The 20,688-nt window shown below is 34.6% G+C and overlaps 1 protein-coding gene across 2 annotated transcripts in view; it reads right to left on the reverse strand.

The window, feature by feature from the left end:
* Positions 1–404: 404 nt before the first annotated feature.
* LOC149789080 (protein DENND6A-like) overlaps positions 405–20,688 on the reverse strand; it is a 108,633-nt gene continuing 88,349 nt past the window's right edge. For both annotated transcript variants that reach the window (XM_089975264.1, XM_089975262.1), the window contains 5 exons: positions 19,232–19,285; positions 12,920–13,132; positions 11,973–12,047; positions 5,044–10,620; positions 405–4,998 (listed from right to left, as the gene is read on the reverse strand). In XM_089975264.1, the coding sequence (XP_089831390.1) occupies positions 10,501–10,620; positions 11,973–12,047; positions 12,920–13,132; positions 19,232–19,285 (462 nt within the window). In that variant the 3' untranslated portion in view covers positions 405–4,998; positions 5,044–10,500. The remainder of the gene's footprint in view (positions 4,999–5,043; positions 10,621–11,972; positions 12,048–12,919; positions 13,133–19,231; positions 19,286–20,688) is intronic.

Raw genomic sequence — 20,688 nt, forward strand, 5'->3', positions numbered from 1 at the left:
AAATATCAAAGTTCTAGTGCCGCTTTATGGTCAGAAAGTTAAAATAATCCTAATGTCTGACCTCTAATTACTGATACTTGTCAAGAACAAGAATACTTCTGTCTTTTTCAATATTCCTAATAAAGAACTTGTGCTGATCATTGTAGTGGTTAGCAAGATCAAATGGAGTATCAAGACTAGGTCACTGTTACCTACTTTTCAACTTGATGAAAGGAACTTCACAAGATGATTGCACAAAATCAATGACTTTACATGCAACTGCATTTTAACAGAGATAAAATCTTATCTTTCTTGATGTCGACACAGCTGACACTGAAAAGTAATAACCCATGTTTTGCAGGCCAGACAAAAGTCCTTTTGGTTTACTTGTTTTAGAGACACAACACAAATAAAGCTTCAAACTGTAGAGCTACAATACATTTACTGATGTAAATGAGTGGCTGATGAACATTGTACTTCTGAATATTTTAAAGACCACATAGAATCTCTCACTATCCTTTCACACATTTCATTCCGATATTGCACATTAAAACATGTTATCCACAAAGCCAGTTCAAGATTATTAAATATTAATATTTCCATTTCTAAGAAAATAAAACACTATGACAACAAAGCAGCACAGTATTTACCATGCATATACATTATAATAAGAACATCTCTACTATGAATACATTTAGCCATGTACACATGATTCAAACTTATTTTATTTTAATATTGCTATCAATTCAATTAGTATAACATGGTGTTTCAATGTTTATTTTTTATTGTGAAATTCAAATACAAAAGGACAATACACAGCAAAACTTGTCTATATCATTATCGTGTCTGCAGAACTTTTAGTTATTACAATGTTTGTATACCAAGAAATAAAACTAATAGTTTGCTGACACCAGTATAAAGCAGAGTAACAGAAATTGAAGACAATTATAATACAAGTCACATGGCTCATGTGCGCACTCTAAGTCATTTTTTGCAGCTACAGGTGCTCTTTTAGGATAATTTGATTACACATACCTTTAAATAACGTTTATTCACTTTATTCTGCACCTTGTCTATCAAGTCTATCAAAATTCCAATGAAGATTATCATATAAATTCCTCGAATAATGCTGAATGGCAAATTCAATGATAACATACTTCCACGTTTTTAGTCAGTCAAGCAAGTGTGGTGATCTCGTTTAAACCAGTTATAGCGCGCTGTGATGTAAGAGGGAGCATACCTGTGGCTGGGAAGTTGTTGTAGTTGTTGTAGTTGTTGTAGTGTTTAACGCCATTTTTCAGCACACGATAGGCTATACATGGCGGCCAGTATTAATGGTGGAGGAAGAACCCGGGAAAACCTGGAAAGAACCACCGACCCACGAGAAGCTACTGGCAAGCTTTCTCACATACCGACATTGGCTGAATCCGAGACTCGAACCCACGCAGGCAGAGGTGAGATGGCAGTGATCCGTAAAGGAGAGCGCTTTAGACCACTCGGCCACTCGGGGCCCCGGCTGGGAAGTTGTACTACAAACATAACCGAGACTCAACAATGTCGTCATTTATTAAGGAATCCTGGGAAAACAGTGACAGGAAGAAAAAAAATCGGCACACACGTCCAATAAATTGGAGGCAATTATGAAACTTCGTGTATATCTTCTGTAAGGTATGTCATGTTTTTTATTTCAATTTGTACAAACACCCATTTTTCACATATAAATACATGCCTTTATGCATGTAAAAGACTAGAAACACTGCTGTCAATTCAGATTTATTTTAATTAAATTTTACATTATGCTAAATTATCATTTTGAAGAAATGTCATATGTACAAGTTAAGAATAAACTTATTGTTTGTTACTCCATTATCCCATTCATCAATGAACATCCATATAGGAGATGACTGAAGATGCGCTTGTCTTCTTGTTCACGTGATTGTACCTTGATTACCCCTACACTAGTAATAATACAATCCACTAAGAACAATCTTGACCCAACGTAATGCCGAACTGCCTTTGTCAAAGTCCACAGCGATCGATAATTTTTGTCTGGAAATTTTGCTATGACAATCAATGTGTAGATCACTCAAAAATCATGACTGAATAAACTTTGTTATAACTGAATTATGATTAAATTTTAAAAATAAAGTTATTTTTTAAACTTATATCAGTAAATGTACTTATATGACCCTTGTGACTTGTACTATAAACATAATCAAACAGATGTATAATTAGATTTATATTATAAATAATTATGCTCTTGAAGTGAAAAATAAATATACATGAGAGAAGGAGCAAGAGAGTGAGTGCTGCTATAACAATATGCAATCTTTCCTACAGAAATTCCAAGCTAATTAAGCTCGATTAAATATTCATGAAGGTCTGTTCAAAGGTATTCTGTTGTCTAAACCAAAATAATTAACTGTTAATTAATGATCAATGGTAACTTCAGTTGATGCAGTTAATCACCTACCAACACATTTACGAAGAAAATTCATGTCAGCTGAATTTACCCTGACTGAAGCTTTTGAGTATTCTTTGGTAATAAAATTAAAGTATCTTAAAAGTGGTTTTTTTTTCTTTCTACTTTTTTTGTTCTTAAATTTGTAAAATGTCTACAAAACATTAATGTTTACTCAACTATTAATACACAAACAGACATACTTAATTCAGTTACATTAATTTATAGTTGCAGTTTATGACCAAAATTTGATCATCATAATGACTAAATTATCTAAACAAATTGTATGCCTCCCCCATGGATCTGGATAACTGATGTTTTACTGTAAATGCTAAATAAAATGGAAATTGATTCAGTGGCAGTAACTGTAAATGCACGATGCAGAAGTCAACATCTACTTTTCATAAATAAAACAAAGTATGAAGAAGAAAAAATCTATAATTTTATAATTACTGTCATACTGTGACCTAAAAATAGTTATAGACCTGAATTCACTGTCAGAAAGCAAGAACACTTATAACATAGTCATGTGACCTTCTCAGCCAATCAGAATTCACAATAACTGTTATGAAAATAATAGAAAAATCTGACTTAAAAGGATTCATCTGAATCTGAGAAATCAGCATAAATACTTTCAATTTCCAATTCAAGTATTCTAAAGCTTCCATCTGAGAAATCTACATAAGTACTTTAAAGTTTGAAATCAAGTCTTCCCAAGCCTGAATCTGAGAAATCAAACAGAGATACTTTCAAGTTCCATTTCAAGTCTTCCAAAGTGTTCATCTGAGAAATTAGCATAAACACTTTAAAAGTCCAATTCAAGTCTTCCCAAGCTTACTGAATATTTTTTTGGGAAAAAGACATCTTACAATTGTGACAGAATTTAATCCAGTTAGAATCTTGTTCTCTGGGTTAAAACAAATCATAAAATTTAAATATGGAATTCTGGCTAGGCATTGATCTTGCTATAGTTGTAGTGCTAACTTGTTGGTTTTTGTTGGTTTGTATAGGACTCAGGAATAATAGTCACAAATCAATAGCGTTACAAAGAAGCAAATATTATTAGAAACATAGTACAATGTACTACACCACCACCCATTCTGCCATTTTAATCTTTTGCAGTGTACACAGAGAGAGATGGTCTCTCAAGATTCACAATAAAAGGTGCAAAGTATTGTGCTAGTTCAGGATAAGGTGGTCTCTCCAGAGAGGGACCTGAAAAGCAGGTGGATACATGCAAAAATAAATTACAAAAATTGTTTCAAACTGACAAGAAAAAAACATGACGATAACAAGAGATTTTTAAGACCTTTTCAATAAAGTACTTAAATTTCTTGAAAATATAGTTAAGAATTCAAAATCAGGTTGTAATTGAATATATGACATTATCAGCCAGTGAAAAATACCTGTTTTTTCTGATTAGCAGTTATATTTCATGTACAGCAAATCTACTATGAATTCTCAACTGATAATTTTTTTATTTAACTCCTTGTTCAAATGTTATTCCTCTTCAATTACATACCATAAATAATATCTATAAACATCTCAAACATGAGAACATTTGCTAAACATCTCAAACATGAGAACATTTGCCAAACATCTCAAACATGAGAACATTTGCTAAGGAAATGAAAGAGGCCCATGTGGCTGAGATTTTTCATGGGACTGACACATTTAACAGCCAAAGCAGAAGCTGGACAAGAAACCTAGCTAAGCAGGATGCTTCCTATAAAAAAGATTTCTTTAAATTCTGCTGAACTATATGAAAACAATTGTTTAATGGTATCTGCAAATTCTGCAAGTTCATACATATTTGATGGAGGATCCATATCATTAATACGAGGTCTGATCCTGTATGTAGAACTGTATGTCACAATATTAAAACAAGGTGAGGACCTGACTGTCGACCTGTATGTCACATTAATAAAACAAGGTCAGGACCTGAATGTTGACATGTATGTCACATTAATAAAACAAGGTCAGGACCTGCATGTTGACCTGTATGTCACATTAATACAACAAGGTCAAGACCTTATGTCACATTAATAAAACAAGGTCAGGACCTGTCGACCTGCATGTTACATTAATAAAACAAGGTCAGGACCTGCATGTTGACATGTATGTCAAATTAATACAACAAGGTCAAGACCTTATGTCACATTAATAAAACAAGGTCAGGACCTGTCGACCTACATGTCACATTAATAAAACAAGGTCAGGATCTGAATGTTGACCTGTATGTCACATTAATACAACAAGGTCAAGACCTGTGTGTCACATTAATAAAACAAAGTCAGGACCTGAATGTTGACCTGTATGTCACATTAATAAAACAAAGTCAGGACCTGAATGTTGACCTGTATATCACATTAATAAAATAAGGTTAAGACCTGTACGTCACATTAATAAAACAAGGTCAGGACCTGAATGTCAACCTGCATGTCACATTAATACAACAAGGTCAGGACCTGCATGTTGACCTGTATGTCACATTAATAAAACAAGGTCAGGACCCGCATGTTGACCTGTATGTCACATTAGTACAACAAGGTAAAGACCTGTATGTCACATTAATACAACAAGATCAGGACTTGCATGTTGACCTGTATGTCACATTAATACAAGGTCAGGACCTGCATACTGACCTGTATGTGACATTAATACAACAAGGTCAAGACCTGTATGTCACATTAATACAACAAGATTAGAACCTGCATGTTGACCTGTATGTCACATTAATACAACAAGGTCAGGACCTGCATATTGACCTGTATGTGACATTAATACAACAAGGTCAGGACCTGTATGTTGACCTGTATGTGACATTAATACAACAAGGTCAGGACCTGTATGTTGACCTGTATGTGACATTAATACAACAAGGTCAGGACCTGTATGTTGACCTGTATGTCACATTAATACAACAAGATCAGGACTTGCATGTTGACCTGTATGTCACATTAATACAACAAGGTCAGGACCTGCATATTGACCTGTATGTGACATTAATACAACAAGGTCAAGACCTGTATGTCACATTAATACAACAAGATTAGAACCTGCATGTTGACCTGTATGTCACATTAATACAACAAGGTCAGGACCTGCATATTGACCTGTATGTGACATTAATACAACAAGGTCAGGACCTGTATGTTGACCTGTATGTGACATTAATACAACAAGGTCAGGACCTGCATATTGACCTGTATGTGACATTAATACAACAAGGTCAGGACCTGTATGTTGACCTGTATGTCACATTAATACAACAAGGTCAAGACCTGTATGTCACAATTAAAGCATTACTGTACAATGACCTTGATAAAATCATTAAAAAAAGTTAAGTGAGCTTGCCACAGAATGAACTGTAAAAATGTCATAATGATTCAGTCTAAGTATGCAGAAAATCCCATTAGGGTTAAGGAAAGGAACTGTAAAAATGCCAGAATGATTCAGTCTAAGTATGCACAAAATCCCATTAGGGTTAAGGAAAGGAACTGTAAAAATGTCATAATGATTCAGTCTAAGTATGCAGAAAATCCCATTAGGGTTATGGAAAGGAACTGTAAAAGTGTCATAATGATTCAGTCTAAGTATGCACAAAATCCCATTTGGGTTAAGGAAAGAAACTGTAACTAAATTCTTAACAAAAATATTCTTGGACTCTGGCCTCAACACCAAAATAAAAGGTGATTTGGCATACTGCTGAATGAATTGTCTTAGTTTCATAATAATGCATACCAAGCAAGAAAACTCCATCAAGGCAGGAAATATAAGCAAATGCAGATGTAGAATAGACCTATTGCTCCTTCAGCACACGAGGCGTCTAATGGAAGCAACCTTGCTGACATGAGATGCATCCTGTGATCACGTTCACACTGAGAGGGTCTTAGAATATTCAGATGAGTCTGGTTAATAATTTTTTTTTAACTTTGTGTGTTACCCTTTACTGTCTTTATCTTTGTTTTATATGCTGCTGTTAATACATACATAAATACATACAAACAAAATGAAAGGTTTGTATGCCAAGGCGCATTCTGTCAAATATGGTTCAATTCTGTTGAGCTGCTTGGTCTCAAAGACAAGTTTTATTCATATCTAGGTCATATCTGATGGCCCATATTGGCATCATTAATATAATCAAAAAAAAGCTTTCATGCAAAAATTCTATCGCTCAAATCTGGTTAAATCTTGTCTGGCTTTTTATCCAAGCTGCTTTCCAATGAATATGTTCAACAGTTTTTGAGAAGAAGTCGATTAAGGATTTATCGATCTCAGTAACAACAACAAAAGTGGTGGCCATACTGGATGTCCATACAGCACTACTTTGACTTAGAACCAACTAAACTATGAGATGAATGTGTGTGTGTAAAGTTTCATGGCAACTGTCTACGAAGTTTAGAAGAGGTAGCAATAACACTTACACTAATGAATGGATGGATAATGGAATAATTAATGAGAGATGACTGATGAAAGATGGATGAAGAAAACATCCCATCCCATATGCTATCCAGGTCTGTGACAAGTAGAATTAAAATGAGATGACAGATGCAATACAAATGTGAATGGAATGTAAATGAACCATAAATACAAATGTAATGCAGATTTTAGTAAAATTACCCATTTCATGTTTTGTGGCACTTATTCCAGAATTATTCCTCATATTGCTCAAGAGATCTGACTATTGTATAATAAGGTGTCTTATATTAAAGCTTGCTGTAACAATGATCTTAATTAAGTGTAGGAGTCTGGCTGAATAAGTGAGGCACTGTCACATCAAGATATGTGTACGAGTACGTGTTGGCATCCATTAGTCTCGAGAGATGATGGAACTGCGCCCATAAGAGATGTCCTGGTTGGTGGTTGTGCAGCGTCTGCTGTGGCTATGTAGTCCAACACATGAGTGGCAGTCTTTGCTGCACTTGCTGCATTAGAAGGTTGCGTCTGGTGTTGATTGGAGCTGCTTCTTCTTCCTCTGTGATCGTCTTTCATCAGCTAGCAAGCATAGCTTGTCCTCACCGGCTTTCAGACCAGTGATCAGAGCATGTCGCCAGCTTAATCTGTCTAGACCGAGCTCTTCCCAGGTGTTGACATTGATGTCAAGGGCTTTCATGTTGTGCTTGCAGACATCCTTGAAGTGGAGATGTGTCTGTCCGATCAACCTGTTGCCAGAGACGAGTTCCGAATTAAGAATGTCTTTGGGGATCTGTCCATCATCCATCCGATGTACATGGCCCAGCCATCTGATGCAACGTTGGCAGAGGAGTGTGACCATGCTGGGAATCTTGGCACGCTCGAGCACTTTGTTGTTTGTTACTCGATCGCTCCAGGTGATCCAAGTATGTGTTGGAGGCATCGCATGTGAAAGGCACTCAGTCTTTTCTCTTGTGAGGCGTACAGAGTCCAGGTTTCACTGGCGTACATGAGGGTGCTTAGCACACAGGCACAGTACATGGAGATCTTAGTGTTCAGGGTCAGCATGCTGTTGTTCCACACTCTCTGTGACAACCTGGAGAGAGTTGTTGATGCCTTTCCGATCCGCTTGTTGAGCTCAGCATCGAGTGAGAGGTTGTTGGTGATGATAGAGCTGAGGTACATAGACTGATTGACCATCTCAAGTTCGTAGTTGTTGATGACGATGCTTGGGGGGTCTGTGTCCTGAACCATCACGTTTGTTTTCTTTAGGCTTATGGTCAACCCAAACTCATCGCATGCTTTAGCAAAGTGGTCCATCAGGCGCTGAAGCTCAGCTTCTGTGTGGGTGGCTAGAGCAGCATTGTCTGTGAAGAGCAGGTCCCTGATTGTGACTTCACGCATTTTGCTCTTTGCCTTCAGTCATGCCAGGTTGAACAGTCTGCCGTCTGATCGCGTGTGCAGGTAAATCCCTTCTGTGGATGTCTCAAAGGCATGCTTGTGCAGGACTGCGAAGAAGATGCCGAAGAGCATGGGGGCAAGGACGCAGCCCTGTTTAACTCCACTGTGGATGTCAAAGGGGTCGGATGTTGAGCCATCGTACTGCACTGTGCCTTTCATGTCATCATGGAAGGACTGGATCATGCTTAGCAGCTTTGGAGGGCAACCAATTTTCGCCAGAATAAGTGAGGCACTGTCACATCAAGATATATAGCCATGAATAAGTGAGGCACTGTCACATCTATATAGCCATGAATAAGTGAGGCACTGTCACATCTATATAGCCATGAATAAGTCAGGCACTGTTACATCTATATAGCCACGAATAAGTCAGGCACTGTTACATCTATATAGCCATGAATAAGTCAGGCACTGTCACATCTATATAGCCATGAATAAGTCAGGCACTGTCACATCAGGAGTACTGTCATTAGTTCAAAAGCTGTAACTGTCTATAGATACAGATCAATGATTCATATCTTCCCTTCCATGACCTTGACCTTGCAGCAGAGGGCATGATTATGGTATATTTCACAGTATCTAGACATGATATGTAACTAGCTTAAGTTTCATTAAAATATCTCCACTGGTTCAAAGTTGTTCTCCAAAAAGCATACAATTTGTGGAATTGTTTACCCTGCCATGACCCTGACCTTCAGATGAGGGCATGATTATGATATACGATCTAGTCAATATATATAACCAATCAAAGTTTCAATAAAACATCTACAGTGGTTAACAAATTATACTCCAGACAATTATATGAGAAAAAAAACTACCTTTTCTTTGCTATGAACTTGCCGCCGTGGCCTGGAGGCTGGCTATTATGGGCAAAACACTTCATGATATATATTTGTGCAAAGTTTCATGAAAATATCCAGCCATTACCAACTTATGGGCTGGACAAGCAAAAGATAACAGGGAAATGAAAGAACTGTGCCAGAAAATAAAAATATATTTATCTTAAGACAGGAGTATACAAAAATTATACTTTCTGGAACAAAAAATACAGAAATTCTCATGCATGTGTCATAATTAAATCACTTCCACTTTGTGGCAATTCTTCTAATTGTGAATACAAATAAATAAATCTTGAAAGCTAGAAACTGGAATGTCATGAAACATTGGAGATAGGTTTTAAAATGTTTTCTATTAAAATTAAAATGGTAAAAGATCAACCTTTGCATTTTAAGAACAAACCACTAAATACTGTAAAAAGTTTGGCACAATTTAAATATAAGGCATTCAAAATCATGATGATTAATAAACAATGAACCATAGTACAGACAATAGGTGGGCTTAAACAAAGGATAGACAATGCATTCAAAATTATTATTTCTTTAACAAAGTATATTATAGTGTTCAGATTGTTTTTCTGACAGAACTCTTCTAAAAAGCTCTGGCATACATGTTCTAAAAGTATTACATAAAGCTCAAGATAACAAAATGTATTGCAGAAGACAAGAACTCCAAGCAAATATGTTGATGGTATAGTACTGAGTCATCTCCATTTATTAGAACTATTACACGTACTCATGAGTGCTTTCACACAATACAACTGTCCTTGTGAAAGAATTGCTAATAAATGTATTGTAAGATGTTTTAAATATACATTCCATGAGTGCTTTCACATAATGCAACTGTCCTTGTGAAAGAATTGCTAATAAATATATTGTAAGATGTTTTAAATATACATTCCATGAGTGCTTTCACATAATGCAACTGTCCTTGTGAAAGAATTGCTAATAAATATATTGTAAGATGTTTTAAATATACATTCCATTTCCAAGGCAACTACACTGACTGTGTGTATTATAACATTTTTTGTCCACAAATTAAAATATGACACAGCAGATCTGTGTTATTTAGTCTTCTTTTTTCAAATATGGACTTGACAAGTCAACTGTGATATGCCTAGTGCTACATTTAGCAAGACAAAATTTACTAATGTCTTCCATTACACATGTCAAACACTGTCGAGGTATATTCAATAAAGACTAGATTAATTTTGTACCCACTTCAAACTCCATTGCCCCTCAATGCCCCAGAGGCAGCTGACATCAATGGCAGATCAATGCTGACAAGGTAATATTATTTTCTAAGTTCAGATCTTTATTTCCTATAAGCTAGCGACTAGCTGAACATCAAATCTTCAGTACTGATTGCAGATCCTCTGGCAAAGAGGAGACAACTGACCGTAGGTGGCGCTCCAACTTCTGTATGCTCTCCTCACTAATTGAATGTTGATTGTTGGCAGCAAAATTCTGAAATGGAAGAAAATGTTATTAAGTGAAAGGAGAATTACTAAATTTGGGCTGCATTTAACAAGACTGAGAAATCAAGTCTCTCTTTAATTTAGGAATTATATACTGATTGCTTGTTTATATATCATGAAATAAATGTTGACAAATGGTTAGATTAGAGCAAAAATAAAAACTTACTCATACTCCAATTACTGACCAGTGAGCCTCTAATTACATCCCTTCTTAGCTCTTAAGACAGTTGAAGCATTTATTGCATTTTTATTTTCTTGGGCAACTTTCTCTTGTATCTTAAGGAGCTAAAAGCCTATGTTCTTAAAGAGTCAATAGCCTAATTTCTTAAAGAGCTAACAGACCAATTTCTGAAAGAGCTAACAGTAATTTCTTAGAAAGCTAAGGGCCTCATCTTTAAAACAGCTAACAGCCTAATTTCTTAACAAGTCAAAAACCTACTGAATGTTCAAATTTTTTTGCTGTACTTTTCTTAATTACAGCAATTGACAAGTCTGACTTTTTGTCTTCGAAGGAAAGGAAGGCAGAGAATGGAAAATGTTTTCAAAATAATCTTAACATTTTTCACTATTGTAAATGTAGCATGGCTGACACACGTACGGTATATTTGTGCAAAAAAATGAGTAATAGGTGTGTTTGCCATCAATACAAAGGGATAATTATTCACGTAAGTAATGGTCTGTGCTCAACTAAATCCTTTCTCCATACATTATTTTTCACAATATGAATCCCCACATCAAAGTTTACATTACAGTCTTGGTAATGCAAGCAATATGTTGCCACTGAAAATGTGGGTTAATTCCAACTTCTGAATATGGTTGTAATTTCTCCCAGTAAAAATGGAGGCATTATCTAGTAAAATGCATACATAATTACAATACAATCAAAGTAGTGAAAACACTGATGATTTGGATGGTTTGAATGATACTAATCTGCATACAATATGATGGTCGAACATGATGCTATTCATGGTCTTTAAATACATTTGAAGGTTCAAAGGGCCTAATCATTTGCCTAAATCTGAATTGCCTCCCCTGACATAAAATGAACACGAAAGACCATTAGGTCTACACATCATAACTAATTTTCTTAAGACTATACAGTTTGGTACGATTATTAGTAATACAAACTATATTTGGTAAAAGAATGGATACTATGGCACAGACAGTGAGGGACTGAAATCCTTCTACACCAAAAATCTTTATAGGACATCTCAATACACTAAGAAAACTGTACCCAAGTATCACATGTAAATTCAATGTTTGAGTGCCGAGTCATCAATCTAGGAAGAACCATGCTTATCATATGCTCATCGCACAGCAGTAACTGCTCATGAAACTTACCAACTTATCTTGTATTCGCATGATAAGATCTACAATTTCCACCTCCTCCTTGTCCTGTATCCAGTCCATCAGGTTCTTTAACAAATATGTCAAATGAAAATATGTTCATTTAGGCAATAGAATGTAAAACATTTACACACAACAAATCAAAATCATTTAAATTAAATCATTTATTGAAAATGACCTATACTAATTATGTCACAAATTAAAATATTCATATTTATTTTGTGATGTTACAAAGCTTGCAGAAAGAACGAAAAAGATGCTCTTATATTACAAAATAAACAATTTTAACACACTCTATACCGGTTCCTTTTATTTATTTATTTAATTGTATTATTTTTACATCATTAACAAAAGTGAGAGAATGCTTCATATAAATTTCCATAAAGCTGCCCATTTATTTCCTTGTAGATTTTATCTACAAATAGTTGACAAGTCAATCTCAGTATTATTAAATAGAAAATGTGAGTTTTAACATAAAGAAAAAAGAAAAATTTGCCTGTTGTAACACACATACGACTTATTCATTTGCTCACATACTTCACAAAACTCCCCCAAAGAATTCACAAAAATGTATTTCCTTTGTACAAATGTATTTAGACACACAGTTATTCCATTAAACAGTCCTTATAACTTCGCTTAGATTTCCCTTTAACCCAATATCATTTGGATATGTCCACCATAAAACATAGCAATTCACTAAAAATGAAATAATAAAATTCATAAATTTAAGCAATAATTTATGATAGCACTCAAACATTTATTATAAGAAAAAGGCAATAGTCTATAACAATACTAAGAGCAAACAGAGTATTAAAGATAAATTAAACACTGATATATAATGGAAAAATACAATTCTAATGCAAGCATCACCAATTATTATTGTGAAATGAAACATTGATATCTAAAGGGAAGAAGAGAATTCAAATTCAAGTCTAACTTACAGCTTGGCATAATGCCTCCATGTGCAGGACCTCAAGCTTCTGATTAACTTCATACTGTCGATGCTGATACCAGCCCTCAAAATTCTGAGAGCGGAAGAATCTGCGATATAGCCCTTCCCAGTCCCCTTTAATCCCTGATGTAAGCTGGGGTCCTGAATGTTCAACGGATTTTAGAAACTCTTCAGGATCAAATGGCCGCAACCTTGGGGGGCCCTTAAAGAGAACAAACGACAGGTATATGTTGAAGAACATATCAGCACCTACATGAATATTTAGTACCAAGGCAGAGGGAGTGAAAAGCCTTGCCAAGGAATACACATAGCAGCTGACACCAATTGGTCTGGGCAGGAAAAAAGCCAGGACTTATCAATTGTCAGCCCAGCACTCTACCAGAGGACATAATTAGCAATCTATACACACAACTCATCAATGAAGTAAATAGTTGTATAAATTCAGTTTTGATTTGCTTACTTTCATAATTTTGATATTAATACAAAAAGTAAGAGTCCCAAGTGGGCATTATATTGCTTGTATGTCATACAGGGGTCTAAATGGCAAATCAGGTAATAAGGTACTCTTTATATTTGTTTGTAAGTAGACCTGTTTTAATGATAATTTGATTACTGCAGAGTAGAGGTAGTCTTATAAGCATAACATATAAAAAAAATTATAATCTAGGGTTAATGTTGGAAACTCAATGTTTGCAGCACACAAAAATACCGTGATTTCAAATATTTTGTTTCTATGCCACTATTCCCATTCAGAATTGCATATTTTGTATGTACTGTTTTTATCCATTCCATGATGATATTTATTACACATTACTTGCATTTACAGTTATAAGGATTATAATATGGGTAAATTAAATACTTCCCACTGCAAAGTGAAGCGTCCATCAACGTTGTTTTCCATGGCATTTCCTAGTAAGTGCATTGCTTCCATTTTAGTGCAAGTGCTAGCATCCTGTATTTGTATTAATATTTCTTTGCTGCATAAACAGTGTTTGATGCAATACAATTTTGATTAAAGTTGCATCTTCTTTTGCTATAAGTCAGACTTTTAATTCCTGAGTGATATTTCCATGTTTTCTGCCAAAGCATATGACCCAATAAGCCCTTGACTTATAAAGATAGAACTCACTTGTTTTCAAGTTCATAATCCTTTGATTGAGCTGCAAATTTAGTACATGTACTTGTTAAGTGCCAATTAGAATTCTAAATGTTCCAGTGAATGTCTGACCTTAATCCATTTTAGACTGTAAAGGCAGCACCTTCCTTCTTTTTCCACCTTTGATCAAGCCATGAGTTTGATACTTGCAAGTAATAGAGGGCAGCTGTCTGAAATCCCTGTGATCTTGCAGCACAATTGACAAGTGTTCAGTTGCAATCTTTATTAAGATTTCACAGACTGTATGATCAAAATGTTTTTTGCCCAAGGAAAGGGGGTAAGAATATATTTGCAATGATTAGACCATAATGATTTACTAGATGATGATGGAGGATTTCAGAACTTTATTTGACAAAAAAGATGAATTCTTGAATTTTGCTGTTCTTGTTGTAGGATTTAATGCCATTTTTTAGAACAAGATAGGATATACATGGTGGCTACTAAGGACCACTGACCCATGAGAAGCTATTGGCAGGCTTTCTCATGTACACATGTTAGCCAAGCCTAAGACTCAAACCCACGCAGACAGAGGTGATATGGCAGTGATCCTGAACTAGGCCACTTGGGGCCCCACTTGGATTTTGTACCAATGACATTAGATAGTGACATTTATAGAATACTGTGAATTTAAAAAAATGTGGACTTAACTTTAATTGTTTATTTATAAGATGTGTTGAATTAACATTATGGGATATTGTGAATTAGATCATTCTGAACTATTTTATACCGATATGTGACCTATAATTGAATTCACAGATTTATCATATAAATGGATTTTAAATGTCACAGCATTGTGAATTTAAATGAATTCTACTGGGACAAACTGTAAGTTATCAATTTATTTGTGACATTTTCCACTCAATGATATAAGTGTATTTTACATTGGTTCTGTCAATATTTTTCATACCTATCCAGTTGGGCTTATTTATTTTTACAAAGTACAACTCTGACTCACTGATGATAAGTCACACACATGGCTTGCAAAATACACAGGAGGGGCAAAGATAAATTAAATTAGCTTTTTTAGCCCTAAAATGGTGGTTGGTTTAATTTATAGTTGAATTGACTTACAAAGTTGTATATACAGTAGGTTCCTTTGGTTTAAAGACAGTAATTTCTAGCTGTCTGGTATCTAACATGTTGTATAATTGGAGTTTTGACTCTTAGTAATCTCAACTGAACTAATTGGGAAATTTTTTATGAATGTGAAAGGTGTTCACACCTGAACAATACCTGAAATACCTGGTTTGATATGACCTGATAGTTTTGAAAAATGTTCTATAAACGTTTTTCTACAAATGCATAAAATAATCATCATGTTTATATGTCCATCCTTCCTTCTGTTCATCCACCTTTCCTTCCATCTAGCAGTTGTTAGCACTAGTCAAGAAGGTTTTTATAGAAGAAACTATATCAAGACCATCACAGGAAGATGTGCATATAAACAATCACTTTGTTCCTGCAATTTGTTTCATGCATTGCACCTTTTGTCTTGTAACCTAAAGCAGTGTACGACACAATTTCATTAGCTTAACTCAGTGATTCTCAAACTGTGTGCCGCGGCACACTAGTCCACTAGTGTGCCACGAGAGATTTGCAGGTGTGCCATGGGAGTTTTGAAAAATATTTAAAATTCAATCTCAACTTTTCTCTCAACTCTGTGACGGGATGGACTACAAATGCCTGCTGTACCATACCAATGTTTGTTGGCTTCCAAGGGGAAAAGTGTTAAAGCGTCTCGTCCATCTCAAGATTGAAGTGATTTCGTTCTTGAAGGTTGACAAAACAGACTTTGGATTCTCTCTTTATGATGAAATCTGGTGGCTAAAGGTCAAATTTCTCTCCGATTTATTCGACAAATTAAATTTGCTGAATTTAAGTCTTCAAGGACCATCGGAAAACATCGTTACTGGGACATCAAAACTGAAGTCATTTGATGAAAAGTTGTCCCTGTGGCAAAGTAAGGTCTCGAAGGGAGTCCTTGACTGCTTTCATACTGTCAATGAATCTCATTCAAACAAGAAAATCATCCCCAAAATTCTGGACACACTGAGAGACCTACAATTGGCACTGCATCATTACTTCCCATCACATGCAAGCGACGAATATGGATGGGTGATCAATCCATTCGGAAATAAGGAAAATACAAATCTTACAACTGAAGAAGAACAGCTCTTTGATTTAAAAAACAATACATTTTTTCAGTCAACATTTCCCGAAAAGAGCGTGGATGAGTTTTGGATCTCAATGAAGAAGTCATATCCTGCAATCAGTTCAAAAGCAATCAAAATAATTCTGTCATTTATGTCTTCATGGTTTTGTGAGTTTGGATTTTCAGCATTGACTGAAATCAAATCGAAAAAGGGAGAGAGAGACTTCTTAAAATCGATGATGAAATGCACGCCTGTTTGTCAACTTTGGAGCCTTGCTCCAATCTGATTTTCTCTCGAAAGTAGGCACGTCCTTCACATTAAATTTAAAATTAAATATATACATAAAAATAAAGAAGTTCTTCACCACAAAAATTGTTAAATCTTTTCAGGTGTGCCGTGAAAATATTTAGATCTTTTTGGTGCACCGCAAGACAAAAAAGTTTCAGAAACACTGGCTTAACTAGTCCACCAATTTTTGATGCGTTGTCAGGAAACTTGGTAAATATTATGATGACCCAAGATAAACATATCCCATAATATGTTAGACTGCTTGCACTTTTTGTTTTGTACCTTAATGCAGTGCATGACACTACCTCACTGTGAACTTAACCTCCATTTTTTCTGCAGTTCTTTAATGGGTTGATTGTGAAACTTGGTACTTATTAAGGTCATCACCTAAAGATGCATGAATTGACAAATCTTCATACTCCAATGATGTCTGAAAGAGTAATTGCCCTTTTAGACATTGAGCTGGATACAATGTATGTTGACTGAATTTGTGAATGCATTACTATTGCAGATTTTAATGTGACTGCTGTAAAACTAAGTATATATATTATGATATAATATGTTAACAATAACTGTACTAACACTATTTTTACAAAGAATAATTAAATAATTATGTCCTTATTTTTACTACTGATTCATTTCCATCATGGGATAGGTGTGGATGTGTTGCAGGTAGGGTATATTTACATCAGCAAATTTCTCACCATTCCTCTATTTTTTTTAAAAATAAATTTGTCAGGGCTGGGAAAATTTGATAAAAGTCACGTTGCACCTTGCTGCTAGCCAATGGAAACTGAACCTGCCCATGCAAATCCAGCACTCCCAGGCTAAAACTTTAGCTACAAAGCTACAAGTTATCTTCCCACTCAGGTGGAAGTTAAAGTGATCTCCTCATTAACAGAGATTTGTGCAAAATCCTTTGAATTCTTGAGTTACTAATGGAGCAGAAGACAAGCTCTCTATATGGATGTAACTGCAGGGACACTGGGACGATGTATGTATCTTATGAATGGGGAAAGAATTATTGAAGAAACATAATTTACTATCTAACTGTCACCTAGGTGGGCAGAAAACCTTTAGCTTTTTAGCTAAAAAGTGTTAGCCTTGGAGGGTGGATTTGCAAAGTAGTAGTTCTCCTATGGTATTATGATCAGGTAAACCACTATGCCTGAGTGTAATGTCTCACCTACAATTATAGCATACCCTGCACCAAAAGCATAGGTCTGCTTAAGCTTTAAGACACAATCTTAATGATACTGATGCAACTACTGACATTATCACTCTTTACATATGATGATGTTGTCAAAACACAATCTCAACACTGCTGATGTTATCAATCTTAACATAATCTTAACACTTGAAACAATAAATCTGAATACAGTTTTAACACTGCTGATGTTATCAGTCTTAACACAATCTTAACACTGCTGATGTTATCAATCTTAACATAATCTTAACACTTGAAACAATAAATCTGAACACGGTTTTAACACTGCTGATATTATCAATCTTAACACAATCTTAACATTTGAAACAATAAATCTTAACACAGTTTTAACACTGCTGATGTTATCAATCTTAACATAATCTTAACAATTGAAACAATAAATCTGAACACAATTTTAACACTGCTGATGTTATCAATCTTAACACAATCTTAACACTTGAAAGAATAAATCTGAACACAATCTTAACACTGCTGATGTTATCAATCTTAACACAACATCAACACTGTAGATGTTATCAATCTTAAAACACAATCTTAACACTGCTGATGCAAATGATGATGTTATCAAAATACAATCTTAACACACTAATGTTATCAATCTGAACAAAATCTTAACACTGAAGATGCCATCAATCTTAAAACACAATTTTAACACTGCTGATTTTATCAATCTTAACACTTGAAACAATAAATCTGAACACAGTTTTAACACTGCTGATGTTATCAATCTAAAGATAATCTTAACACTTGAAACAATAAATCTGAACACAATTTTAACACTGCTGATGTTATCAATCTTAACACAGTCTTAACACTTGAAAGAAAAAATCTGAACACAATCTTAACACTGCTGATGTTATCAATCTTAACACAACATCAACACTGTAGATGTTATCAATCTTAAAACACAATCTTAACACTGCTGATGCAAATGATGATGTTATCAAAACACAATCTTAACACACTAACATTATCAATCTGAACACAATCTTAACACTGTAGATGCTATCAATCTTAAAACACAATTTTAACACTGCTGATGCAAATGACGATGTTATCAAAACACAATCTTAACACTGCTAATGTTATCAATCTTAACACAATCTTAAAACTTGAAAAAATACATTTGAACACAGTCTTAACACTGCTGATGTTATCAATCTTAACACAATCTTAACACTTGAAACAATAAATCTGAACAAAATTTTAACATTGCTGATGTTATCAATCTTAACACAATCTTAACACTTGAAACAATAAATCTGAACACAGTTTTAACACTGCTGATGTTATCAATCTTAACACAATCTCAACACTGTTAATGTTATCAATCTAAACACCGAATCTTTACAATGCTGATGTTATCAATCTTAATACAATCTTAACACTGCTGACACAAATGATGATGTTACCATTGTCAATATAAAAGTGACACATGTCTCACCAGCTGCTAAAGAACAAAAATGTAATTCTTACCTTGTGTGGAGATATATTTCGTTGCAGTGGCATCAAACTGGCCATGTACCTCTCCTAAAAGCAACAAGAGCCCATAAGATAATTGCTAGAGAAACGTTAAACTGGCCATGTACCTCTACTAAAAGCAACAATAGCCCTTAAAGTTGATTGCTAGAGAAACGTTAAACTGGCCATGTACCTCTACTAAAAGCAACAACAGCCCTTAAAGTTGATTGCTAGAGAAATGTTAAACTGGCCATGTACCTCTACTAAAAGCATCAATAGCCCTTAAAGTTGATTGCTAGAGAAATGTTAAACTGGCCATGTACCTCTGCTAAAAGGAACAATAGCCCTTAAAGTTGATTGCTAGAGAAACATTAAACTGGCCATGTACCTCTACTAAAAGCAACAATAGCCCTTAAAGTTGATTGCTAGAGAAATGTTAAACTGGCCATGTACCTCTACTAAAAGGAACAAAGCCCTTTAAGATGATTGCTACTGAAATGTTAAACTGGCTATGTACTTCTCCTGAAAGCAACAAAAGCCCTTAAAGATAATTGCTAGAGAAATGGTAAACTGGCTATGTATCTCTACTAAAATAAACAAAAAAAATTACAGAAAATTGCTAGAGAAATGTTAAACTGGCCAGGTACCTCTCCTAAAAGCTACCAAAGCCCTTACTGATAATTGCTAGAGAAATGTTTTCTGCAACAGAAATACCATGTTACTGATTTCCAACAGGTCATAAATCGTTCAAGATTCCCACAGATTTTGTTTACTTTTGATTGATTTTATCATCTTCTTTCAAAGGACTGTTACTGCAATTAAACTAAGAATTTTCTTTTTTAATGAGACAAAATTCACACATATGTCACTTTTGTGCAATTTCTCTCAGGGTTCATAATGCTACAATACACCTAGATAAAGTATGTTCAAAGTAGATAATTTTTTTCAATTTTCATTTATTGTTAATCTTGGAATTATTATCTGAAACTTATGACAGATCACTGTAAATCACTATGTTTGATTTAAATATCAAAATAAGTAAAACCTTAAAATTTTATCTGAAAAAAATCAAATTTAAAACATAAAAATCCATTTATAAATGATCAGTAACAATGTTAGCAGTAAATGTTGTGTTTTATAAACAAGTCTACAGAATGCCATCATATCATCAGAAATTATATACTAATAATTCCAATTATTTTAAATGAAACAGATTTTCCGCAATATGATTGGCTGTAAACGGTCACGTGATACTGATCTGAAATTTTGTACACATCAATAAATTCTGGGACTACTTTTCAGTTTTTGTACTGTTTGCAATATAAAAAAAAAATTGCAGGCACATCATTGTGAAACGATTGTTTCATCTTTTAAATTTTTATTCAACAAATAAATATAAATTATACCCTTTTTATACTTTTTCAAATATTTTTTGATTGAAATGCATTGTTTACAATTTGGCGTTCATCTGC

The sequence above is a fragment of the Sinohyriopsis cumingii genome, chromosome 11 (assembly GCF_028554795.1).
Source record: "Sinohyriopsis cumingii isolate HCF-2022 chromosome 11, ASM2855479v2, whole genome shotgun sequence".
Classification (NCBI taxonomy): domain Eukaryota; kingdom Metazoa; phylum Mollusca; class Bivalvia; order Unionida; family Unionidae; genus Sinohyriopsis; species Sinohyriopsis cumingii.